Source organism: Myxine glutinosa, chromosome 14, assembly GCF_964187855.1.
Source record: "Myxine glutinosa chromosome 14, kmMyxGlut1.1, whole genome shotgun sequence".
In the NCBI taxonomy this organism is placed as follows: domain Eukaryota; kingdom Metazoa; phylum Chordata; class Myxini; order Myxiniformes; family Myxinidae; genus Myxine; species Myxine glutinosa.
This window is the reverse complement of record NC_136274.1, coordinates 59,596,217-59,623,537: the sequence shown is the minus strand read 5'-3', so window position 1 is coordinate 59,623,537 and position 27,321 is coordinate 59,596,217. Positions and strand designations below refer to the sequence as shown.

The 27,321-nt window shown below is 44.7% G+C and overlaps 2 protein-coding genes across 2 annotated transcripts in view; both read left to right on the top strand.

Annotated features, from left to right (window-relative positions):
• Positions 1 to 25,025, top strand: part of LOC137439819 (fibronectin type III domain-containing protein 4-like) — a 103,092-nt gene extending 78,067 nt beyond the window's left edge. Inside the window, exons 5-7 of the mRNA XM_078768319.1 lie at positions 116 to 208; positions 21,369 to 21,490; positions 23,358 to 25,025. Coding sequence (XP_078624445.1) covers positions 116 to 208; positions 21,369 to 21,490; positions 23,358 to 23,399 — 257 coding nt within the window. The 3' untranslated portion in view covers positions 23,400 to 25,025. The remainder of the gene's footprint in view (positions 1 to 115; positions 209 to 21,368; positions 21,491 to 23,357) is intronic.
• A 103-nt stretch (positions 25,026 to 25,128) lies between these two features.
• The window catches only part of LOC137439818 (interleukin-10 receptor subunit beta-like), a 47,811-nt gene continuing 45,618 nt past the window's right edge, over positions 25,129 to 27,321 (top strand). The window contains exon 1 of the mRNA XM_068135940.2: positions 25,129 to 25,385. Within this exon, the coding sequence (XP_067992041.2) occupies positions 25,307 to 25,385 (79 nt within the window). The 5' untranslated portion in view covers positions 25,129 to 25,306. The remainder of the gene's footprint in view (positions 25,386 to 27,321) is intronic.

Genomic DNA, 27,321 nt, shown 5'->3' with positions numbered 1-27,321 from the left:
TCTCAGCATGGGTCTCAGTCAGGTGACCCACACAAAACACATAATGTACCTTCCACTGATCTATTTAAGTGTGTTGTTGTTGTTGTTGTTGTTGTTTTCTCGTGCCATTGTGCAGGTGATATTCGCGCTCGTGGCAGCGAACGAATTGTGCCCAGAATGATGGCAGGTGACCTGATCATCATCTTCATTGTTCTGATCATGTGGGCAGGTGAGTGCGGCTTTTGCGCACTTTACGAATCGCAGGCGATGATCGTGTTTTCGTTGCAATGCCTTGTGTGTGTATTCTTTTCATCATCGAATCTCCAACATGTTCCAACCTCCGTCAAGATGAGTTCCACCACGCTCACTTTCTTCCCTTCATTCCAATCATGGCCAGGGATGTGGACATCAGCATCTTGTAATATCTTGTATCGATTCGTCTTCATGCGACTTGGAGTCTCCTTGGAAAAAGTAATCATTTCTTGTTTCGCAAATCATAAGGCCAGATTACAATACATATGAAATATTTGACTTCCACCAATTTTGCAATAACTTTAATTTGTTATAAGTACGTTGGATTGTGAAAATTTACATTCTTTAAAATGACACCCGCGTAGTACTTTATATGCCCATATAGACTGGCAGGCTAATTAATTGGTTACCTGCTCACCTGCCAACTGTCTGGGCCGGCAGTTCGAGTCTTCGGAGACTTTCACCTCTTCTCGATACACTATTCGATTGAGGTCGGGTTAAGCCGGCTGTTCTGTTCGTTAAATATTCCACGGTATATTTTTCAATGGTTGGCCTTTTGGGCCAATACCGTTGTCAAATTCCAAATCCCCATGGTAAGTTGAGCAATTGGACTTGCTTCATTTACACTTTTCCTGGACTCAATTATCACCGCCGTTGCACCCCGAGGCTTCCTCCAACGATGAAGTGTCCAACGAATGATTTGCTGAAAACCTCAGCAGCACAGTCCATGAATGAATGAATGAATGAATGAATGAATGATCGTTTTAAGGCCATTTTCCCCGCTAGAGCAGAGGTTAGCCTTGCGGGCCCCATGACAATCATGGTTCCATGTTTGAGGCAAATGTTTTTATGGCCGGATGCCCTTCCTGACGCCAACCCTTGGTCACGCTCTTACGATGCGCAGGGATACGGTGTACCTATTCTAAATCGGGGTACACACCGTGAACTTTCATCCCAGCAAGCTGGTACTCAATTTGCCGACCTCGGAAGGATGACAGGCTGAGTCAACCCCCCTGGCGTTAATTCAGCGATCGACCGGGATTCAAACCCAGGATCCTTAGGATCCCAAGCCGGCACCCTAACCGCTAAGCCAACACCAAGGATTCAGCAGCACAGTCCATAATTGTGCAAATTTGCAAACATCCCATGATAGCCTTGTAAGCAAATAGCCATGGTCTATTGAGATTGGATTGTTACGTCTCACATCTATGTTGAACTTGAAGCCATGTAGATTGACGACACCGCAGGAGGATGGATTGTGGCCATTTCCGTGCATGTTAATTTGAAGCGCATTTGTTAATCAGGGCACGGGAGTTGTGCACCTGTTGACCGTTTAAATAATGACTCTGGTGTGTCAAAACGCTTTTCCTCCCCATACCCTCTGGGGATACTCTGCGTTAATCACTCTAGTTATCTAGTCGAATGCCAGCAGAGGGTGCTTGTATCCCTTTAGGAGCTTGTATCCCTTTTGTATCCCTTTCATTCATTTTTCTTTACCTATTTATTTATTGGCGTTAAGGTGCCCACAATTTGCTTCGCAAATGCTTGGGCTTTGGTCACACTTTAAAATTCCCCTAAACTGTTTCTCATTTCCTGCTCTTGAACCATGGTTGTGAAGCCCCATGACGTTCAACACATTCAATAAGAGTTAAGAACATAGTCATAAATAATTAAATCAATGACATATGGACACGTGGCCATTCAGAAATCCCCATGGACTCAAGAAATCCCCATGGACTCAATGGCTAAGCACGAGGAAGCCTTCTGTTTCAACCTTGAAACCCACATTAAGTTTGGAAGTACACTTGGCAAGTTCAAACAGATTTGCCTTTGAATGGAGTGAATCCAAGTGCTTTGGTTTGTTAAACTTCCTTTTCTCACTTGAAAATAAATACAAGAACATTTAGTGTCTGGAGACGAGCACATATAATATACCAGCTTCTCTCGGCTCACTGTGCTCGCCTCACCACGCGTCGTTACTGAGGAACGGGCTTATTTTAGCTGAGGATAATGACTGTACCTGAGTTGCTGTGTTGTCATGATTTACACCAATCATAATACAAACAATTATTTTGCACAAATGTATTTGTTGTGTTTGTGATATTACATTTTTATAGGCAATTTAGGTTGAATGTTTTTTTTTTTTCAAGAAAGAACCCCTCAGCACACAAATAGGGGAGGGGTAGGTGCAGACTGGAAGTTTGGGACGATTACACCTCACCACCACGAAATTAAAAACACCTCACCACCAAGTAATTTAAAACACCTCACAGCCATAAAACACGTAATAAAAACACCTCACCACCACAAAATTAAAAACACCTCACCACCACGAAATTGAAAACACCCCACAGCCATAAAACACGTAATAAAAACACCTCACAGCCACGAAATTAAATACTCCTCACCACCACGTCATTTAAAAACACCTCACCACCACGTAATTCAAAACACCTCACCACCAACTAATTCAAAACACCTCACCACCACATCATTAAAAACACCTCACCACCACGTAATTATAAATACCTCACCACCACGTAATTCAAAACACCTCACCACCACGTAATTCAAAACACCTCACCACCACGTAATTCAAAACACCTCACCACCACGTAATTCAAAACACCTCACCACCACGTAATTCAAAACACCTCACCACCACGTAATTCAAAACACCTCTCCACCACGTAATTCAAAATACCTCACCACCACGTAATTCAAAACACCTCACCACCACATAATTCAAAATACCTCACCACCACGTGATTCAAAACCACCACAACGTTATTAAAAACACTTCACAACCACGGAAACAAATGTTTGAGGGAGTCGTTAAGTGACAACACAGACACTGCCCAGATGTGTAGATATATAGATAAATGACTGCACCCGAGTTGCCGTTTTGTCATGGTTTACCGTTTTGTCATTGTTTAAACCAAACATAATTCAAACAATTATTTTGCACAAATGTATTTGTAATATACGTGATATCACATTTTATAAACAATTGAAGTTGAAAAAAAATTCCAACAAATAAATAAATAAAAATAGGATATTTTTTCAAAACAAATACCCTTTGGACATACCGACGGGAGAGATATGTGCATACCAGAAGTTTGGTACGATTTCACAATAGTTTGAGAAAGTAGTTCAGTGACAACACAACACAACACAGGACAGACACTGCACAGATATATATATATATATATATATATATATATATATATAATAATAAAAAAAAAAATATAATAAAAAAAAAAAAAAAAAAAAAATGTATATATATATATATATATATATATATATATATATATATATATATATATATATATATATATATATATATATATATATATATGTATATATATATATATAGATAGATAGATAGATAGATCTATATATATATCTATATATATATTGTTGTGGATATGAGAATGTTTTTTTATTTTATTGTTGTGGTAAAATGTTGTTGTAAAAGGTTGTTGTAAAATATCACCCCTCCTCCCTCCGTTTGTGGTTGTATAAAGGTCAAAAGGGCGTTCCCGTAGTTAGTCCATAAAACATACATGCAGGACACGATATATCTTTTTTGACAGTTATATCCTTATTATGTGTATTAGTGTAAGGCTGTGTCTTCCATTAATTGAAATACTCCATTGCACCAGTGAAAGAGAATAGATCCCCTTTCCTTCCCATCCCCAAAATCTCCCTTTCCTTCCCATCCCCAAAACCTCCATTTCCATATTACATCCCCTCTCGTCACTGCTGAGCCCTCGATTCCCAATCACCTCCCCTCCAATAACCGCCATTGACCATGTGCTTTGAGTCGGAGAAGAAAGGCGTGTCTCCACCTCGTCAGAGGGGAGGAGGGGCGCGCCCACCCGTCGTCATCCAGGGCGGAGCCCGAGGGTCGCGCGACCAACCAGGGCCGAGGTGAGCACCCCGATGGGCGTGTCCAAAACGCCGGCGGCGTAATCGCTGGAGGCGCTATAAAAGGCGCAAACGGAAGTGGTCACAAGGAGTTGGTCGGAGATGCACTTTGAGTTGGTCTGAGTTGGTTGGGAGTCGGTCGTCAAGTGCAGAGTGGTGAAGAGTCAGTCAGTAGAGGTGGTGGTCAAGTGGTTGCGTTGGTTGCGGTGAGGAGTCGGTGGTAAAGAGTGAGGGACCAAGAAAGAGAGAGAAAGAGTCCTGAAGCAAGAGAGGAAGTTGTTGAACTGGGTGGGACTAAGCAAGAGAGGAAGTTGTTGGACTGGGTGGGACTAAGGAAGGAGAGAGAACCCGTCACACCAATCCCCCAAGCTCCGCGTTGGCTCCACCAAGCGTTCACCTCCACCAAAGCTCCACCAAGCTCCGCGTTGGCTCCACCAAGCGTTCACCCCCACCAAAGCTCCGCCAAGCTCCGCGTTGGCTCCACCCAGCGTTCACCTCCAGCCATCCACATCCTGCAATTCCCCGCGTGAGTCAGTGTCTTTTGTTTGTTCTGTCCTGGGTTAATTAAGACTGTAGGTAAGCTAATCATTTTCCCTGTGTCACCTGCGTCTTATGTGCTTGTAAATAAACGTGACTGCTTTCTTTTTGCTTGTGTGTAAATAGTCAATAAATTCAGTCGTATTTCCAAACCTTTCTTGGCCTTCGTTTTCCTCTTTACATTGCGTCGTTTTCGTCTTTTCCCCTCATTGAGCAGCTGCGGTGCGATCCGGCCAAAGTCCTGGGTGAATCGGGTGAGTCAGGGATCCTGTTAGGTCGCGGTTAAATACACCACCGCTCGGTCATCATAACATCTAAACCGCGATCTGTAACAATTTGTGTCTGGGAGTGGGATTCGAGGCCCGAACCAAATTTTTAAAACGAATAGAAAAAAAAATTTGGTCAAAATTACGAGCTGCCGAAATTTGTTTTGTTTAAAGCAAAACCCGAATTTTGAAATCGCGCCATGGCTGGTCAAGGCGACGGGATGCCGGTGGGAGAGATAGAGGGGTTAGGAGTAACCCAGGATCAAATGGAGGGGAGCAATGAGGAGGCGGTTGAGGGAGTATCAGACGCACAAAATGGCGCGCTCGCGCACGTGGTTGAAGAGTCCCAAAATAGCGGCGCCGCGGAGGGCGAGCCCGCGGTGGCGGCTGGGGACGCTGGGCAAACCGGGTTTGACCTCAGATTATTCTTGACCCAACTGAATGCAAAAATGGATAGTATGGGGGGCCAAATGGGGGCAATGAGGGACGAAGCGAGGGGTACCGGTGAGGGATTAGACAAGAAATTTGGGAAGTTAGACAATAATTTTGAGGAGTTAGACAAGAAATTTGGGAAGTTAGACAATAATTTTGAGGGGTTAGACAACGGGATAAAAGAGGTGAGACATGGGTTAACGGGGGTGGAAAATAGAATGGCTGCCCAGGAGAATCAGATAGAGGGGATGAAAAATGGGTTAATGGGGCTAGAAAATAGGATGGAGGACAAATTGCGGGAAATAGGGGAACAATCTGCCAGGGAAATCAAACGAATGGGAAACCAGATAGAGGAGGTGCAAATCGGGTTAGAAAGTAAACTGGATGCTCAGAGGGATGAATTGGGACAGATGAGGGTGGCATCTACAAAAGAGATGGGGGAGATGAAAGAGGAGATACGACGAGGTGTGGGTGAGGAGGTTTCGGGGCTACGCGAGGAGGTAAAGCGAGGTGAGAAGCGTATGGAGAAAGAGGTGAGAAATAATACGGCTAAGTTACAAGGGGGAATAGAAGATCTGACGGAGGAGGTGGAACAGCTGACGGAGGGACAAACGAAGTTAGTGGAGCAGGTTCAAAGGAACACTGCAGTACTCGGAGGGTTAAAGGCGACACAAAAAGAAATTAAAAATGACTTGATAGCGACACAGAGGCAATGTCAGATGGTACGTGAGGAACTGACAATGAGGGTGGACGAGGTGACAGAGATAATGGAGACAAAGGACCGGCAGGTGAGGATGCACATAGAGACGGTCACGGTAGCCCTAGAGGACGAACTTGAGGAGACGCACCGAGAAATAAAAGAGGTTAAACAAAAACTAGAGGAAGTGGAAGAAGAGGTGAGTGAAATTAAGAAGGGACGGACAGAAACTAAGAGAGAAATCCAGGAGGAGGTAATGGAATATGTACAAGGTCTGTGTTCAAATCATGATGACGTGCTCACTAACCAAATAAAAAGTTTGCAGGTGGCAGAGGAGGTGCGACGACGAAGTACGGAGGTGAGTGGCAATGTATATGATGTGAGGAAAGCTTCAGTCGGCTTGGGGGTTGCTTTGGATCCAGGTGTTCGTGAAAGGCCGTTGGTGAAGTGTGTGACAGGTCAGGTGTGCGAAAAAAGAGGTGTGCGAGAATGTCCGACCATGGGGTGTGTGAGGAAAAAGTGCACGCCGAGGAGTGAGTGTGCCGTCAAGAGTGAGTTGGTCGAAGCGCGTGTGCGAGGGGGTACATGGAAGCGCGGTGTGGTGAGTGTTACGGAGGAAGTAACGAAAAAGTGTGCGCGAGAGAGGTGTGTAACGGACGGGTGCATGGGGAAAGCGCATGCTGTCGAGAGTAAGGGTGAGTGCGCTGTCAAGAATGGAGGTGAGAGTAGTGAGAGTGAAACGGAGCGTGAGTTGGTTGTGACAGGTGAGCGAGGATGTACACCTGGAATGGAAGGATGCACACCTGGAATGGTAGAGCGTGTGTGGGAAGGCACATTTGAGTTGGTAGTGAGGCACGTGGTTGGTTGTGCGAATGAGAGCACACCTGTGATTGTCACGGAGGAAGTGACCGAGGAGGGGGCGCGAAGAGGTGTGTTGGTGAGGTGTGCGACCAACGAATGTGTGCCAAAGTGTTCGGTGGTCGGGTGTGTGACCAAGTCGGCGAGCGGAATGAGTGTACCGAAGTGTGTAAGGAAAGGTACGAGGAGAATGGGAACAGCTGCATGTATGAGCAAGAAAGGGGTAGCGTATGCATGTAAGCGTCCAGGTGAAGCGTCGACGGTAACCAGGCTCGAGGTTAGAACGACTTATAGCCGAATCAGGCCCTCGGTGCGCGTCGGGCAGCTTCGCGTGCCGCGAGGATCAGCGGGGATCCGAACCACGGCGGTTTCGAAAGAACCGCCGTACGCGATCCACGCTGTGCCTCGCTTGGAACGGCCGCGGCCGGGCTCCACTAGGCGGAGCGGGCAGCTGGATAGGAAGGGTCGTTATGGCGACCACGTTTTGTTGAGACGTGCCGGCAGGTCGAGATCGGGACATTGGATGGCTCCACGCCGAGGTGGTGCGTGGGATCTCGGCCCGGGTAAGCCCCCGCCCCTGCCCCGAATGCGGGACGCATCCAGCCGCAGGCACAAAAGAAGCCGCGTTCATTGCTCGGCTGTACGAAGCCGGGCTGTAGACGTGAATTGGCGCACCGAGAGGATGTAATAAGTAGACGGGTGATGATAGTGGTTTGGCCCCGAAATTAGAAAAAGGCGAAATTTGATGATTGGTACGCTGATTGGCAGAATTTTTGATTGGTTGGGTTTAGGTGTGCCAAATTGATAGTGAGAGACCCCCGATGTGGTGGGATGGCAAATCCACCATCCCTCACAGAGTGGGGCAAATGCGCAATAGTTTATGGGGTGTATGGCAGTGAAAACTAGCCCGGGTGGGTTAGGTTATATTGTTAGGGCCCTAGAAGATGACATTAGGTAACGTTAAGGTTAGTTAGTGACTGATACCTGTAGGGGGGACGCAGGTAGATTAGTGTGGATTATAATGACGTGGGAGCGCAATAGTTTAAAGGGACGACTGGGAAGCGCAAGTTTCAGAGGGGAGTAGTTAGCTGAGATGATGCCGGGTGTGTGAGGATTGAACAGGTGTAATTGAACAGGTGTGATTGCACAGGTGTGCAACTGAACAGGTGTGTGGAGCAGTGTATGAGGGAGTAGTGGTGATTGTGTGTTGTGTTGACCAAATGGTCCAGGAAGAAAGGAGGGTGCAGGTGGCACCAGGTGTGAGGGCACAGGTGTGCAACAACAGGTGTATGTGGCTGTGTGGAATAAATGGTAGTGTGGAATATCTGGAGTAGTGGAATGGATGGTCGTGGAGTGAGAATGGTGGAAATTGTGGAGTGGAGTGGATGGTGCGAAGGTGTGAATGGGGGAAGAGTGGACCCCCATCACGGATACCCGGGGCGGGTAGTGTAAGTGTTAGGTAGAGGGTATAGGTAAATTGTGGTTGGATATTGGCATTTGTGGTGCGGTTGCAGAATGGTATTGTGGATGGGTGCATTAGTGTTGTGGAAATGGCTGGGCGTGTAGCCTGTTAGTGTGTGTAGTTGGTTGGGCACTCCACCACTGTGAGGATGTCGGCCAGGTGAGGCCGCAAGTGGGCTCTGGGAGCCGGTAGCGTTGTGGATGGGGCCCGAGGATCCGGAGGACGGACCCGGGTAGCCCAGTGCCAGAGAGGGCACCGAGTGGGGAGAGCGCCAGAGGGCCTTCCCCAGGTAGTTAGGTTAGGGTAAGGAGCAGGTAAGCTCGGGTGGCAACTACAGTGGTGGAGGTGTGCAGGTGGGTAGACCTGCTGGGAGAGCTACACGCCCCAGCCCAGAAATTGTGCAAGGGCACCGGGAGTTGAATCGGGGGAGTGAGACCCCAAATTGAGGAGGCACCACAGTTTGGGCAATGGGAATTGGTTATTAGAACCCATAGTGTAAGTTGGCCAATGGATTGGCAGGGAGAGACCCCGGGTAGTGTAAAGTGTGTTAATGTCATTTAGAAAATAGTTAGGATGAAGGATCTCCTCGCACCATCTGCATCCACTCACCTGAGGTGACAGGTACTCCACACCATGCCATGTTTTGATTATTTTTTATGATGCAAATGTTTGGATTGTGAGACGCATCATGACGTGGGTGTGACATTGTGCTTTGATGTTCCATCTCTGCCTCCTTATGAGGATTGATGATGAATTTGGTGATGGCAAATTTTGAAGTAGAGGGATTGTGGAGACGAATTTGGTATAGGGGAAGTCCTTCCCATATGGGGAAGACGTGACAGTAGTGACGAATTTGTAAATGTGTAGATTTTTGTACATATGGGGTAAGGGCAAGGGTAGGGTAGGTGACAGGGGGGGTGACGTACGGTAGGGACGAGCTTTCTCACTTCGCCCTCCGTACGCATTTCGCCTTGCATTGCCTTATTGATGTGTACCCTTGTGACCTTACCCCTCGCTCATTGTCTTTCCCCTTTTGTCTCCCACATGACCTGTGCGCCATTGGGTGCCGAGGGGAGCGTGCGTGGGTCGGCCATTGTGCGCCCGAAATTCCCAGAACCAGCTGTCTGCATCGATGCACCACATTATGGACCACATGTCTGTGGCCGAGCACCACTTATGGACCCCATGGGTTGGGGCATGGCCCCTCTGCTGGAACCGGCCATGAGGGCCCGAAATCTTGCTGGCGGACCTTGGCCACAGGGCACCGATGCCCCACAGGTGAACCACACATAGTCGGCCCTGTGGGCCATAAATAAAGCAAATAAAAAGGACACATTGGGCACACTTTATTGAAAATAGGCCGCCAGTAAGCAAAGCAAAAGAATGACAACAACTGGAAGAAATAATAATAACCAGCAGAGGGAGCCGAAGAGCAAGAGACCACCTGCAGGGTTAGGGGTTGTTGATTTTATTTTTATTGAACATTGTTGGACAGTGATGACTGCACCGATTGGTGCTTGAGGGTCCTTTGGTGCGTTTTTGGGTGCGTTCATGGTGCATTGATGCAGAGCAGACTGTCTCCCCCCCAGAAAGAACAATCACAGGTCCTGGGTTAGTTTTGTAAATAAAAATAGCGTCATTGTAAATAATGCTTCCCACCGTCAGTGTATAGTTTGAAGACCATTCCGCAATTCGGTTAACTGTGGGCGTAAGTCTGTTAGGCAGGGTGCAATGGAGCAGCGGGACACATTTATTTATGTTTTAAAACTGTCGCACTCAGGGTCAGGTTAAAAGTAGAGGGAACTACACCTACGTGCCACACTAAGGTAAAAGTAATAGGCCCGGGACGTGCCTAAGGGGAGGAGGGTGCAGTGTTGTGGATATGAGAATGTTTTTTTATTTTATTGTTGTGGTAAAATGTTGTTGTAAAAGGTTGTTGTAAAATATCACCCCTCCTCCCTCCGTTTGTGGTTGTATAAAGGTCAAAAGGGCGTTCCCATAGTTAGTCCATAAAACATACATGCAGGACACGATATATCTTTTTTGACAGTTATATCCTTATTATGTGTATTAGTGTAAGGCTGTGTCTTCCATTAATTGAAATACTCCATTGCACCAGTGAAAGAGAATAGATCCCCTTTCCTTCCCATCCCCAAAATCTCCCTTTCCTTCCCATCCCCAAAACCTCCATTTCCATATTACATCCCCTCTCGTCACTGCTGAGCTCTCGATTCCCAATCACCTCCCCTCCAATAACCGCCATTGACCATGTGCTTTGAGTCGGAGAAGAAAGGCGTGTCTCCACCTCGTCAGAGGGGAGGAGGGGCGCGCCCACCCGTTGTCATCCAGGGCGGAGCCCGAGGGTCGCGCGACCAACCAGGGCCGAGGTGAGCACCCCGATGGGCGTGTCCAAAACGCCGGCGGCGTAATCGCTGGAGGCGCTATAAAAGGCGCAAACGGAAGTGGTCACAAGGAGTTGGTCGGAGATGCACTTTGAGTTGGTCTGAGTTGGTTGGGAGTCGGTCGTCAAGTGCAGAGTGGTGAAGAGTCAGTCAGTAGAGGTGGTGGTCAAGTGGTTGCGTTGGTTGCGGTGAGGAGTCGGTGGTAAAGAGTGAGGGACCAAGAAAGAGAGAGAAAGAGTCCTGAAGCAAGAGAGGAAGTTGTTGAACTGGGTGGGACTAAGCAAGAGAGGAAGTTGTTGGACTGGGTGGGACTAAGGAAGGAGAGAGAACCCGTCACACCAATCCCCCAAGCTCCGCGTTGGCTCCACCAAGCGTTCACCTCCACCAAAGCTCCACCAAGCTCCGCGTTGGCTCCACCAAGCGTTCACCCCCACCAAAGCTCCGCCAAGCTCCGCGTTGGCTCCACCCAGCGTTCACCTCCAGCCATCCACATCCTGCAATTCCCCGCGTGAGTCAGTGTCTTTTGTTTGTTCTGTCCTGGGTTAATTAAGACTGTAGGTAAGCTAATCATTTTCCCTGTGTCACCTGCGTCTTATGTGCTTGTAAATAAACGTGACTGCTTTCTTTTTGCTTGTGTGTAAATAGTCAATAAATTCAGTCGTATTTCCAAACCTTTCTTGGCCTTCGTTTTCCTCTTTACATTGCGTCGTTTTCGTCTTTTCCCCTCATTGAGCAGCTGCGGTGCGATCCGGCCAAAGTCCTGGGTGAATCGGGTGAGTCAGGGATCCTGTTAGGTCGCGGTTAAATACACCACCGCTCGGTCATCATAACATCTAAACCGCGATCTGTAACAATATATATATATACTGTATATATATATACTGTATATATATATATATATATATATATATATATATATATATATATATATATATATATATATATATATATATGTATATATATATATATATATATATATATATATATAGATACAAGTATACAGTCGTGGCCAGAAATATTGGCACCCTTGCACTCTTTCAAATAATGCACCATTTCTTCCAGAAGATTGTTGAAATTAAAATATATTTTGGTATCCACATATGTATTGCTTTGGTTTGCAGTGGAACAAAACAAAAAAGCTGAAAAAAATACGAAATCTTAGCTTATTCCACACCGAAATCCTAAAATGGCCCAGGCAATATTATTGGCACCTTTTAGAAGTTGTTAGAAATAATTAGATTTCATGCAGGTGATTCTCCTTTACTTTGGAATTTAACTCATCTGCAGTGAGTTGCAGGTGCCTGCAATATAAAAAATGACTCATTCAACCAGTTTGAAGAGAGAAAAGGAGTCATTCTGCTGTTTTGTGTCACTGTGTGTACTGCAATGAGCATGGAGAAAAGAAAGAAAACGATAGAATTGTCTCAGAAGATCAGACAAGATTGTAGCCAAGCGTGGACCATCTCAAGGCTACAAGTCCATCTCCAGAGACCTTGATGTTTCTGTCTCCACCATATGCAATGTTATCAGGAAGTTTAAGGCCCATGGCACTGTAGCCAACCTCCCCGGACGTGGCCGCAAGAGAAAACTTGATCGTAGATTGCAGTGAAAGATTGTTCGAATGGTGGAGAAAGCACCTCAATCAACTGCCAAACAGATTCAAGCTGACCTTCAGACACATGGTACTTAGACACAAGGTACGACAGTTTCAACTCACACCATCCGTCGCCAACTCAATGAAAGGGTGTTCTGTGGTAGGAGACCCAGGAGGACCACACTGCTGAGAAAGACACATAAGAAAGCTCGACTGGAGTTTGCCAAAACACACCTGAACAGGCCAAAATCATCCTGGGAGAATGTCCTGTGGACAGATGAGACAAAATTAGAGCTTTATGGTAAAGCACATCATCTCTATGTTTACAGAAAACAAAATGAAGCCTTCAAAGAAAAGAACATCTTTTCTACATTCAAACATGGAGGTGGTTCAGTGATGTTTTGTGGTTGCAGGGCTGCCTCTGGCACTGGGTGCATTGAATGTGTGCATGGTATCATGAAATCAGGAGATTACCAAGGAATTTTGGAGTGCAATGTTCAACTCCGTGTCAGAACGCTGGGTCCACGTCGAAGGTTATGCGTCAAGACATGGTTCATGGTTCAAGGTTCAAGATTTCAAGACCTACGAATGGTTCGAAATAAAACGCTGGACTGTTCTGAAGTGGCCAGCAATGAGTCCAGATCTAAATTCCATTGCACACCTGTGGGGAGATCTGAAAACAGCAGTTGGGAGAAGGCACCCTTCAAATCTGGGAGAACTGGAGCAGTTTGCACAAGAAGAGTGGGCCAAACTGCCAGAAGAGAGGTGAAGGAAGCTCATTCATGGCTATAGGAAGCGCTTGACTGCAGTTATTTTGTCCAAAGGCTATGCCACCAAATATTAAGTCCAGGGTGTCAATAATTGTCATCCCATTTCTTTTTATTTTCTGATTTAAAAGGATATATTAAGTTCTGAATCAAAAACAAAGGCTCTGTAATATTTACAGTGAAATAAATAATTGCGAAGACCAAATACTTTTGTCAATTTAAACTTATTTTTAGAGAAAATTGTGAGTTATTTGAAAAAAGTGCAAGGCTGCCAATATTTTTGGCGACGACTGTGTATGTGTATATATATATATATATATATATATATATATATATATATATATATATATATAATATATATAGTCACGTGAAAAAGTAAGTTCACCCCATGTAAAGTTTTGACTATTTCAACATGCAGCTATTTGATCTTCATTTCAACACAATTGATAGATAAAGGTGATATAATATAACAAATATCATGAAATATTTACATTTTGTCATCCATTGTATAATTTAAATAAACATAAATGCAAATTTCGCATGTGGAAAAAGTAAGTACACCCTGACATTTATCACTACTTCAAATACCTAAAATTAGAATCAGGTGCACCAGCTCTGATGCAAATGATTAGAACATCATTAGAGAGGATCTTGGAGGAACCTGTCTTATTTAAACCTCAGACATTTAGTTTGGTTTGCTCTTTGTTGTTGAAGTGTGCAGCATCACCATGCCTAGATCAAAAGAGCTCTCGGAGGCCTTCAGAAAGAAGGTTATAGATGCCTACGAGTCTGGGAAGGGATTTAAAAAGATCTCCAAACAATTTGAAATCGACCATTCGACTGTCCGGAAGATCATCTACAAGTGGAGAAGATTCTAAACAACTGCCAACTTGTTCAGGCCAGGCCGCTCCAGCAAGTTCAGCCCGAGAGCAGACCGCAAGATGCTGAAAGAAGTCTCGAAGAACCCCAGAATGTCATCACGGGACCTACAGGTAGCTCTTGCCACTGTTGATGTCAAAGTGCACGAGTCTACCATTAGAAAGAGGCTGCACAAATTTGATCTACATGGGAGGTGTGCCAGGAGGAAACATTTTGCTGTCCAGAAAGAACATCAGGGCAAGACTAAAGTTTGCCAATGAACACCTAGGCAAAGACCAGTACTTCTGGAACAATGTACTCTGGACAGATGAGTCAAATGTAGAGCTATTTGGCCACAGTACCAGAAGACATGTTTGGCGAAAACCAAAGACAGCATTTGACCACAAGAACCTGATTCCAACTGTAAATCATGGTGGTGGAAATATGGTTTGGGGCAGCTTTGCTGCACCAGGGCCTGGGCAGCTCACCATCATAGAATCCACTATGAATTCTTCATTGTACCAGAGGGTGCTTGAGGATAATGTGAGGCCATCTGTCGGAAAGTTGAAGCTCAACTGAAGGTGGACCTTGCAACATGACAATGACCCTAAACATACCAGTAAATCCACCAAGGAATGGCCGAAAAGAAAGAAATGGAGGGTTCTGGAATGGCCAGGTCAAAGCCCAGATCTAAATCCCATCGAGATGTTGTGGGGGGGGGTGGGGGTTTGAAACGAGCTGTGCATGCAAGAAACCCTTCAAACATCGCACAGCTTAACGAATTCTGCATGGAGGAGTGGGCAAAAATTTCTCCCAGTCGATGTCAGAGACTTGTAGACAGTTATAAGAAACGCCGACTTGAGGATGTTTCTGCCAAAGGGGGCAATACCACCGATTAGAGCCAAGGGTGTACTTACTTTTTTCACATGCGAAATTTGCATTTATGTTTATTTAAATTATACAATGGACTACAAAATGTAAATGTTTCATGATATTTGTTATATTATGTCACCTTTATCTTTCAATATTGTTGAAATGAAGATCAAATATCTGTATGTTGAAATATGTTGAAAAAGTCGAAACTTTACATGGGGTGCACTTATTTTTTCACGTGACTGTATATATATATACATATATATATTGTCATGTCCCCGGGGTTAAGACCCCTGGGTGACGGATGACCAAAACGAGCATTAACTCCGAGGTGTACTTCGAAGCCTGGCCGGATTGTCCTTGGCGCGCGAGGGAGAGGCCCGAAGCCTTATCTGATCGGGAACACACAGGGTTTATCCGAACCCACAGAACAAAGAAACGAAACAAGACAAGAAAAGTAAAATTCAACAAATAATGATTTAATTAAAATAAATGGAAATACAACTAGAACGGCACTCAGTCGAGGTTGGCCACACCACTCAATGGTGAAGAATCACTTAAAAATTCTACGAGGTGGATCCAGATCCGAATCTTCACCAAAATTGAATCGATTCTTCGTTGTCACACACACAACCTGTCCAACAAGTTTCATCCAAATCCGTCCATAAAATTTTGAGATTTCCCACTATGTATCGTTTTTGGCCCTATCAGTGGTGAAGAATCACTTAGAAAAATTAAATTATTCTCAAATCTGAATACATATTCAGATCTTCACCAAAATTGAATCGATTCTTCCTTGTCACACACACAACTTGTCCACAAAGATTCGTCTAAATCCGTCCTTAACTTTTTGAGATATCCTGCAACATATCGTTTTTGTCCCTATCTCCCAATGGTGAAGAATCACTTACAAAATTCTAGTAGCCGGATCAAAATCCGGATCTTCACTAAAATCTAATCATTTTGTCCTTGTCACATACGCTACATCTCTGCCAAATTTCGTCCGAATCCATCCACAACCTTTTGAGATACCTTGTTCACAAACAAACAAACAAGCAAACGGACAGACGGGGATTAAAACATAACCTCCATCCACTTTGTTAGCGGAGGTAATAAAAATGTTGCGGTAAAAACTCATAGTAATAGGCTAAAGTGAGGGACACTCCAACGGACTCAATTACAGACACAGGGAGAAATAAAAGAAAATGAAATGGTTTGGTAATGGCCGGCATTCAGCTTTGCATTTCAACTGAGGGCTTGTAGACATTCGACACTTCCAAACCACCGCACGGGAAGCACACAAAAAATGGCGTGGATTCGCGCTCCTCGACGTCCTAACGTGAGGTACTTCTCGCGATGCCAACTGCCCCAGACCTCTCTTGTTCAGTCTCTGCCCCACAAATGCACATGAGCAATTATTTTTTTTGTATACAAGATCGGTAAGAGCTAACATCAATCAAAAAAGAAACGGACACACAAAACATACAATGAAGGTAGCGGGAGACAATATGGGGAGAGAGAGGGAAGCACACAAGTACAACAGCAGAGAACAGGGACAACGGGAGATCTGTGGGAGGGAGAGGGCTTTGGGGGATGAGGCATGGGAATGGGAGGGGAGTGAAAGGGGGGGGGGGGGGGGGGGGGGATATCTCAGCATCATTTGTTCAAGGGATATCATTTGTTCAGGATATCATTTTTCAGGGGTTCAGGATATCATTTGTTAACTTGCTCATTTGTTCAGTGAATATCAATTGTTCAGGCGATATCTCAGCCATTCTTTGAGCTAGGAAGCTGAAATTTGTGCACAATAGGGAACAATTGCTTTGGCAAAAACGGTATTTGAAAATTTTTTGATTAATTAATAAATTGATTAATTAATTAATTGTTATCGATTTATTAATCACTTATTTATTTTCTTTTTCTTCTGGCCAATATCTCAGGTGCCTTTTGAGCTAGGAAGCTGATATTTGGACATGACAGTGATCAAGTGATTTTGCTGTGGAGGGTATTTTTGATCTTTTGATTAACTATTCGATTGAATTTTTTTCTTTTCTATCGATTTCTATTTAATTTCTATTTGATTTCTCGATGAATTACTTACTGAGATGACTGATAATTGAATTACTTGATCCTTGATCTCTTCTACCCCCGTTAATTCACCCCAAATCCACTTTTCTTTCTTGAAATACCGACTTTTTTCTTTGCTGGAATTTCCAGCAGTGTCCATGCATTTTATACTTTCCCTCCCCCCCCCCGCCTCCTCCCCTCAAGCCCCCTGCCTCCCACAGATCTTCCGTTGTCCCTGTTCTCTGCTGTTGTACTTGTATGCTTCCCTCTCTCTCCCCATCTTGTCTCCCGCTACCTTCATTGTATGTTTTGTGTGTCCGTTTGTTGTTGTTTTTTGTGATTAATGTTAGCTCTTACACGAGCCTCGATCTTGTATACAAAAAAAACAACTTTCAAAAAGTCACAGAATCTGATGACACAGTGGTGGTTTAGCTATGCTATTCGGCAATCGATTAAGCAATTAATTATTTTACGATTACTATTTATTTCTTTTAATTACACAATTAATCAATTAATCAATCAATTATTGATTGTCAATTTTCGTCATACCTGTCAGGCTTCCTTTCTGACCTGACGTCCTTCCTTTCTTGTCTGTTTGCTTAATTGTTCGTGAGCAGGATATCTCAAAAGTTGTGGATGGATTCGGACCAAACTTGGTGGAGAGGTTGGGGTCTGACAAGGACGAATTGATTAGATTTTGGTGAAGTTTCGAATCTGGATACGAAAATTTTAAGTTTTAGAGGGATTCTTCATGATCGGGTCAAAAACAATGACAAAACTAGAACGGGCACTCGGTAGAGCGCATACCTTCGCCGCAGCTACTGTTCTGTACTTGGTAAAAATACGATTTTGACCTTTTCGTGACCTTGACCTTGACCTTTGACCCGATTGCTCCCAAAATCTAATCAAATGTGTCCCGTATAATAACCAATCATCCCACCAAATTTCATGCAATTCGGTTGAATACTTTTTGAGTTATGCGAATAACATACACACACACACACACAGACATACAAATAAATACACAGCGATCAAAACATAACCTTCCGCTTTTGCGAAGGTAACTAGTACGGCACTCAGTAGAGAGCATACCTCCGCCTGGTTGGCCATATCACTCAATGGTGAAGAATCACTTAAAAAATTTAAATAGCTGGATCCGGATCTGGATCTTCCAGAATATTGAATCGATTCTTCCTTGTAACACACCCAACCTGTCCAACAAGTTTCGTCCAAATCCATCCATACCTTTTTTGAGATATCCTGCTATGTATAATTTTTGGCCCTACCTCCCAATGGTGAAGAATCACTTAAAAATTCTCGTAGCCGGTTCCGAATCCGGATCTTCACCAAAATCTAATCATTTCGTCTTTGTGACATACGCCACATCTCTGCCAAATTTCGTCCGAATCCGTCCACAACTTTTTGAGATATTTTGTTCACAAACAAACAAAAAACAAACAAACAGACAAACAGACAGGGGTGAAACAGACATTTTGGCTTTCCTTGATATCACACCATCATCACCTCCTTTTAATATAATATATCAGGCTGGGTTTTGGAGCATTAATTTTAATTGCCTCATGACCTTCAGGATGACTGACTGCAGTATGTGGTTTTCTCATTACAGTGATGTGACGTATATATATATATATATATATATATATATATATATACATATACAGTCACGTGAAAAAGTAAGTACACCCCATGTAAAGTTTTGACTTTTTCAACATGTTTCAACATACAGGTATTTGATCTTCATTTCAACAATATTGATAGATAAAGGTGATATAATATAACAAATATTGTTTCGGGTTTTTCTACGATCTCCTGGTCTCGGTAAACCTCCGAACCCCGAGAGGAGCCCCGGCAGAAAAATATGTTATTCTGTGTTAGAAATCAATAGTGAAGCCACACCAATGATTATAAATGAACAGATATTGTATTAAGAATCACACACAATAATAACGGTACAACAACTGGCAATTTAGAGTGCACTCCATATACCTTATCGCTTAGGATGGTACCATCACTAAAGTCAGAGAACTCACTGCGCTCCCATCGAGTGCAAAGGACACTCCTCAATGTCTCCATAACCTTTTCCAAGGCGAAGGTGATTTGCTCCAGCGGTCGCTAGAATGATATCCAGTCGAAGCCTGAATCTCGCTCTCCAGTCAAGACCCGAATTGCGTACAGTTGGCAATGGCGATCGCCCCACCGAAACTGTACAAAGGCGCCCTCCAGAGGAGCACCTTCACCACTCACTCAGCAAACCGCAACGTAATTGGAGACGAAGCGGTCGCACACACACATCCCCTGACAGACGGTAGGATGTTGGGGTAAAGCTGACATGAAGCAAAACCTTTGTAGGTGTCCGAAGCACGAGGTTCAAAAGGCCGACGGCTCTTACTTGAGTCGATGCGACTAGGCGAGGATTCGTCGAAATCTCAGCGCCCAAAGCTGACTGCGCAGATTTCTCAATTCCAGGGATGATTCCTATCGCCGGATGTCCTTTCAAGGAACTCAAAATTCCCTCGCTTCTTTTGGTAGACCACGCTCGCTACGGAGCCTCGACGTCACGCGTCTTCTCCGGCTTTGCCCGCCACGCCTCTTCCTCTTCTCTCCTGTCGTCTTCCGGTTCGGTTTCCGGAACCACAACAACGGAAGTTACGAATCCGTAACAATATCATGAAACATTTACATTTTGTAGTCCATTGTATAATTTAAATAAACATGAATGCAAATTTCGAATGTGGAAAAAGTAAGTACACCGCTACATTTATCACTACTTCAAATACCTAAAATTAGAATCAGGTGCACCAGCTCAGGTGCAAATGATTAGAACATCATTAGAGAGGATCTTGGAGGAACCTGTCTTATTTAAACCTCAGACATTTAGTTTGGTTTGCTCTTTGTTGTTGAAGTGTGCGGCGTCACCATGCCTAGATCAAAAGAGCTCTCTGAGGTCTTCAGTAAGAAGGTTATAGATGCCTACGAGTCTGGGCAGGGATTGAAAAAGATCTCCAAACAATTTGAAATCAATCATTCGACTGTCCGGAAGATCATCTACAAGTGGAGAAGATTCCAAACAACTGCCAACTTGTTTAGGCCAGGCCGCCCCAGCAATTTCAGCGCGAGAGCAGACCGCAAGATGCTGAAAGAAGTCTTGAAGAACTCCAGAATGTCATCATGGGACCTACAGGTAGCTCTTGCCACTGTTGATGTCAAAGTGCACGAGTCTACCATGAGAAAGAGGCTGCACAAATTTGATCTACATGGGAGGTGTGCCAGGAGGAAACCTTTGCTGTCCAGAAAGAACATCAGGGCAAGACTAAAGTTTGCCAATGAACACCGAGGCAAAGACCAGCACTTCTGGAACAATGTGCTCTGGACAGATGAGTCAAAGGTAGAGCTATTTGGCCACAGTACCAGAAGACATGTGTGGCGAAAACCAAAGACAGCATTTGACCACAAGAACCTGATACCAACTGTAAAGCATGGTGGTGGAAATATTATGGTTTGGGGCAGCTTTTCTGCATCAGGTCCTGGGCAGCTCACCATCATAGAATCCACTATGAATTCTTCATTTTACCAGAGGGTGCTTGAGGATAATGTGAGGCCATCTGTCGGAAAGTTGAAGCTCAACCGAAGGTGAACCTTGCAACATGACAATGACCCTAAACATACCAGTAAAGCCACCAAGGAATGGCTGAAAATAAAGAAATGGAGGGTTCTGGAATGGCCAAGTCAAAGCCCGGATCTAAATCCCATCGAGATGTTGTGGGGGGATTTGAAACGAGCTGTGCATGCAAGAAACCCCTCAAACATCGCACAGCTGAAATAATTCTGTATGGAGGAGTGGGCAAAAATTTCTCCCAGTCGATGTCAGAGACTGGTAGACAGTTATAAGAAACGCCTACTTGAGGTTGTTTCTGCCAAAGGTGGCAATACCACCTATTAGAGCCAAGGGTGTACTTACTTTTTCCACATGCGAAATTTGCATTTATGTTTATTTGAATTATGCAATGGACTACAAAATGTAAATGTTTCATGATATTTGTTATATTATATCACCTTTATCTATCAATATTGTTGAAATGAAGATCAAATAGCTGTATGTTGAAATATGTTGAAAAAGTCAAAACTTTACATGGGGTGTACTTACTTTTTCACGTGACTGTATATATATATATATATATATATACATATATATATATATATATATATATATATATATATATATATATATATATATATATACAGTATATATATATACATACATACATACATATACTTGGTCCGAATGTCATTTCAGACGTTTTGGCATCTATTTATTATATTTACTTTTATTTATTTAACAAACATGGAACATGACTTGTCTGCCATTGCTACAGCCGTCATTGCACTGTTCTTCAAGCAATACAACATCATCAAGGACAATGATTCATCATTTACAAGTCGCAATGACAAATCAAAGATGGCTCCGCAACCTTCTGTGGAACACCTACAGAGTAAGGTAAAGGCATGTCTGTCACGTCATTGGCGACGTCTAATGAGTGAATGTTCAGTGCATTTTTTTCAATCTCTGAAGTTTTTTCTTAATAGTCATTGGCGTTTTCTTATGGGACCGGTCGGACGGGTTATGTGGCATTCAACTAGAATTCTTGTGTTCTTACCTATGATGTGACCTACAAGGGATGAATTGGCATGTGGGTACACATGGTAAACATGTAAAATTTCATTTGACTAATTGTGATAGAATTTAGTCCCCATTTTGCAATATAAAGTAGCAGTTTAGCCCAAAATCTAAGATTCTGGAACGCTTTCAGGAATGTGAGAACACCTACAAGGAGATTCGTAGAACACCTTACCCCACGCAGTCTTGGGAAGAAAAGGCCATGGGAAGAGTCTTTTAAGCTCTTGCTTGTTGCGTTTCCGAGCACGATCTACATTTCCAATGAACCACAAATTTGTCTGAATCTCAATATTCCCCGACGCTGAGAGTGCGAGCGGCAAATTTGATTGGTCAAGATGACATTAAATGGCGTAATATTTTGTCGAAATACTGTTAAATGTTCTATGGTGTTCAAGTATATAATTCAATTTAAATAAAATAAATATTTTAAAGACGTTTTTCGGAAGTTCACCGCCGTTGATGCAGCGCCTTTTACGCCACCTTATTTAGCACGCTACATTACTTATTCCTGTCTGTTGTTTGTGTCTGATGACGCCTTTAAAAATAGTACGTTTCCTGTTTGGAATGATTTTCAATTTTGTTTGACTGCCAGACAGAGTAAATAAATTACCTGAATATTGTTGTGCGCATGCGCAATCCGGGCAAGATTCCATTCACTTTTCTGGATACAGAGCCAAAGTACTGCTAAACTGGCTGTTCGTATTCCGATTTACGTTCTGATTCGTGTTCTACGGTGTTCAAAATTTATCATTCACTTGAAATGAAGTTATTCCTCGATCATAAACTGGTCTACAGACAGAGAGAGAAAGTGAACCAATTGCTTAACCCCGCTTTTTGCTTCACACGTGCGGGGTAACCATCTGGAGCACCGATACACAACATCCTGCCCTTTTTCCCCCTTTTTTGTATACAAGATCGAGGCTCGTGAAAGAGCTAACATTAATCACAAAAAAAAAACTAACACATAAAACATATAATAAGGGGAGCGGTAGACAAGATGGGGAGAGAGAGGTAAGCACACAAACACAACATTTGGGAGCAGGGACATCGGGAGATCTGTGGGAGGGAGAGGGCTTGGGGGGAGGAGGCATGGAGCACATGGTCACTGCAAGGACTTCCAGGAAAGAAGTTGGTATTTCAAAAGAGTGGATCTGGGGTGAATTAATGGGGGTAGAGAAGTTCAAGGTTTTGGATGGGGGAAGATAAGAGATGGTGGTGAACCTGTTGTTGATAGGAGGTGAAGGTGGTGATGCTGCTGAACTGGCATTCAATTTGCCGACCTCGGAAGGATGACAGGCTGGGTCAACCCCCCTGGCGTTAATTCAGAGATCGACCAAGATTTGAACCCAGGATCCTCGGATCCCAAGCCAGCACCCTAACCGCTAATCCAACAACAGGCCACCTCTTATCTTCACCTTTGTCAACTTCACCACCTTTTCACCTTTTCACAACTTCAGTTTTACACCAACAGGCCACCTTTGCAAATAATGACGCATTATATTTTCAGTTATCAAATATAAAAGCTGCCGAAAAGGATTGATGGATATGAAAAGCCTAACTGGATGGAGCGATTAGATGTTTTCTGACTACATGCACGACCTTGTGAGGTTAAGGCTAATCTGTGAGCATGTGGGAATAAGGAAATCGTTTTCGATTGTAACAGATGCTTTTCCTTCTTGCTTTGCAGTCTGTGCCCACAACTCCTTTGATAAGCATTCAGGAAGTCTGAAGTTTCACACCTGTTTCCTTCTCCAATTGTCAGGCGCTGGTGTTGCTGAAAGGTGGCAAGGCCCAGTGAGACCTTGCAGAGTAGAGTGTTCCTTCCAAGTTACCGTTTAGTGCCTTCTGTAAATTTCTCGGGAGGAATGCAGCTATCTATAAGGGGGGAAAGTGGAATCATTTCCACTGTCCAAGAACGAAACGACAGAGGAAAGAATGTTGAGGCCTTGTGGAAGTGCTTGATCAGTTTGGTAACTTGAGGCACTTTGTTTGTGTATTTGACAATAAAAAGAAGACGAAGTAAAGCAATTAATCCACTACAACTTATCTCTTTGCTTCATCATGCTACTCTTAGGACACAATGCCCCGGTAAAGCTTGCAGATTGGGGACAACATGGCCGAGGTTGCTGGCATTGCGTGGGACACAACTGAAATGCAACTTAAAAACCGCCACTCCGAATTCCAGGCCAATGGTCCACTATGCCACACAGTTTGCCACACAGTTGTACATCTTCCTAGACGAGTAGCCAACACAGCGGCTGAAGACCTTGAGAAGCTTCCAGGGTCCAGAAAGCTCCCTTTCCATGAAGGTCATTGTGCATTCCGCGATACAAACTGTGCCAGGCCACAGAGCACCAAAATGGACACAGGAAGGATAAGTAACAGTGACTTTGGAAATTCCTTAATTGGAAAGCCTATTCAGACTTGGAATAGTCTGTCTGCCCGCCTTTCCAGGAGGCCATCATGTTTGACAGTATCTGGTCATCTCCCAAAAAGGTCAAATCGAATGTACCACCTCTGCTTGCCACCAAAGAGCAGTGAAACTAGAACAATGATGGTGGGGGTAATGGTCTGCAGGGTATAAAGGAAGATCATTTGCACCAAAGTACCTGCACTGGACCATAATTCAATAAACTCTGTATAAATGTTGACAGACAAGGGCACCTGGGGGTGATTATACTTGTAAAGACTGGAGGATGAACCCTCACCTGATGTATCTCGGACTCGTAATGAGAAATTGGAAAGTGATAAAGATTACCTGTGGACGGTCTAGTGTGAAGCTCACCACCCTGGGAGAATCATCTCACGGTAATTGTTTTTGCCTCGACTTTATGGAAGAATGACAACGAGGAATTTCACCGACACCTGCATCCTTCACCTGCGATGGAAATTTTCCGCTCTCTTACGGACCAACGTTGCGGCGTAATCGTTTTATCTGTGCCGTTTCCAGTGCGGGATATTTTGCTGCAAGAAGCAGGTGTGTTTAACCTGCAATCGGAGAAGAGGCATCAAACGAGCCAAGTCTGTATGGTAAACACCTGCCCACGGCCCCTTCTTTTATTGCAGGTGTCCTGTGGAGTGGTAACGCATGGTCGCAATGAACGGAGGTTGTATCTCTTTAATATACCTGAATTTACCGTTTGTTTGATCTTGCACCTCCTTGTATAAACCGCGGCAAAACAGAGGTTTGTATGTACACCGAGAAGCTTCGTAACAGTCTACCTGTGTGTTGAAGATCGAGTTGTGCGTGCGATATACCTTTTGCTTGTGTCATACACGTGGTTGAGGCAGATGCTTGTTGCCACTCAGTGCGTGTTTGTAAGTGGTTAACGAACGAAGATGGAATAATAATAATAAAAAAACGACAACAAAACAATAAGCACACCTCTTGCAGTGTTTAGGATTCCACAACCACACCTTCCGACTACGTCACCCGTCGAGAACACGTCGAGCAACTTGTGTGAGTGAGTTGTCACTACCTTCATCATGTTGCCGCCGGTGTGTGCATGCCGAACTCCACACAACCAACATCGAAAGCTTTGAACATGCGAGCCGAGGCTCATTTAACATAAAAACGCAGGAATATTGGAGACCCACCAAGAGTGTCTATACCCAGCGGAGGTGCTGGCTCTAACTATGGGAAGACTCCCTTTAACCTTCAGCCTCTTCAACATCTTCGCTTCTGTTTTGGGCAGCGCAGGAACGACTGACTACGGTACGTTGCAGTACAATTGTAGCGTCGTGATATTGTTGCTGATAGACCGTGTTCTGAAAAGTTCTGAGTGTTCTTTCTTTTGTAAGCGCTGGGCGTCACGGTTGTGAACTTTCGCGAAGTTTGAAAGTTCACCAAACCTTTCGACTTTGAAACAAACAGGTCACAGCACAGCCTTTAATCTGCGGATCTGCGTCAAAGGATGTTGTCGCGATAGAGGTGAAACGAACTGTCGGAGGTGTTCGAAATTCGATGCTGCTGTTGGATGCACTCAATGGGCTGCTGGAACGACATAGAGGCTCGTGCACTCAATGGTCTACCAGAACGACCTGGAGGCTCGCGCACTCAATGGTCTACCGGAACGAACTAGAGGCTCGTGCACTCAATGGGCTACCGGAACGATCTAGAGGCTCGTGCACTCAATGGGCTGCGGGAACGACCTAGAGGCTCCTGCACTCAATGGGCTGCCGGAACGACCTAGAGGCTCCTGCACTCAATGGGCTACCGGAACGAACTAGAGGCTCGTGCACTCAATGGGCTACCGGAACGACCTAGAGGCTCGTGCACTCAATGGGCTACCGGAACGACCTAGAGGCTCGTGCACTCAATGGGCTACCGGAACGAACTAGAGGCTCGTGCACTCAATGGGCTGCCGGAACGACCTAGAGGCTCCTGCACTCAATGGGCTACCGGAACGAACTAGAGGCTCGTGCACTCAATGGGCTGCCGGAACGACCTAGAGGCTCGTGCAGTCAATGGGCTACCGGAACGACCTAGAGGCTCGTGCACTCAATGGGCTACCGGAACGAACTAGAGGCTCGTGCACTCAATGGGCTGCCGGAACGACCTAGAGGCTCCTGCACTCAATGGGCTACCGGAACGAACTAGAGGCTCGTGCACTCAATGGGCTGCCGGAACGAACTAGAGGCTCGTGCACTCAATGGGCTGCCGGAACGACCTAGAGGCTCCTGCACTCAATGGGCTACCGGAACGAACTAGAGGCTCGTGCACTCAATGGGCTACCGGGACGAACTAGAGGCTCATGCACTCAATGGGCTACCGGAACGACCTAGAGGCTCGTGCACTCAATGGGCTACCGGAACGACCTAGAGGCTCGTGCACTCAATGGGCTACCGGAACGAACTAGAGGCTCGTGCACTCAATGGGCTGCCGGAACGACCTAGAGGCTCCTGCACTCAATGGGCTACCGGAACGAACTAGAGGCTCGTGCACTCAATGGGCTGCCGGAACGACCTAGAGGCTCGCGCACTCAATGGGCTGCCGGAACGACCTAGAGGCTCGCGCACTCACCTATGAGCTATCTTGCCCGGGTTTTTTGGATCCTGTCATCCTGGAGTTCCGTAGGCAGGGGAACGCTAAACTGGGTCTCCCACCTGCCAGCATTAGCAGGTGGACGCTAAAGACCCCACGATGTCCGCAGAGTATAAGCGAGTTACACTGGCGTTCATCAGTCGAACGTCAGTCCTGGCCAGCCGGTTCGTGAATGACTTGTACCAAAGTCATTTTCTCCCTGACTTTAAGGAGGGAGGTTGTAATAGTAGTAGTGGTCAATAAGTGTCATGTGAGTCATTGATTGCTTTGCTCAGTTTGGCGAGCTCTTCGGAACTCTTATCTCATCAATCCTTCAATCATAGATTCCTGAGAAATTTCTCATTGTATGGAATGCTGTTATTGTCTGATATTATCACAGACACCACCTGATGTTTTAGCCTCGGCACATAAAAAAATGCAATGCAGCAAAACCTGATTAATGCAGTCACCCATCTTTTGCAGGCACTTTTGGTTGGAAGGATTGAAAAGCCATTGGATGAGTACATGTGATTATTAGAATGAAGAACCAGTCTTGTTGCAATTTTTTATCCATCTTTTGACAATTTTATCTTACAAAATTTGTTAACAATAGAACTCCACTTGGAAT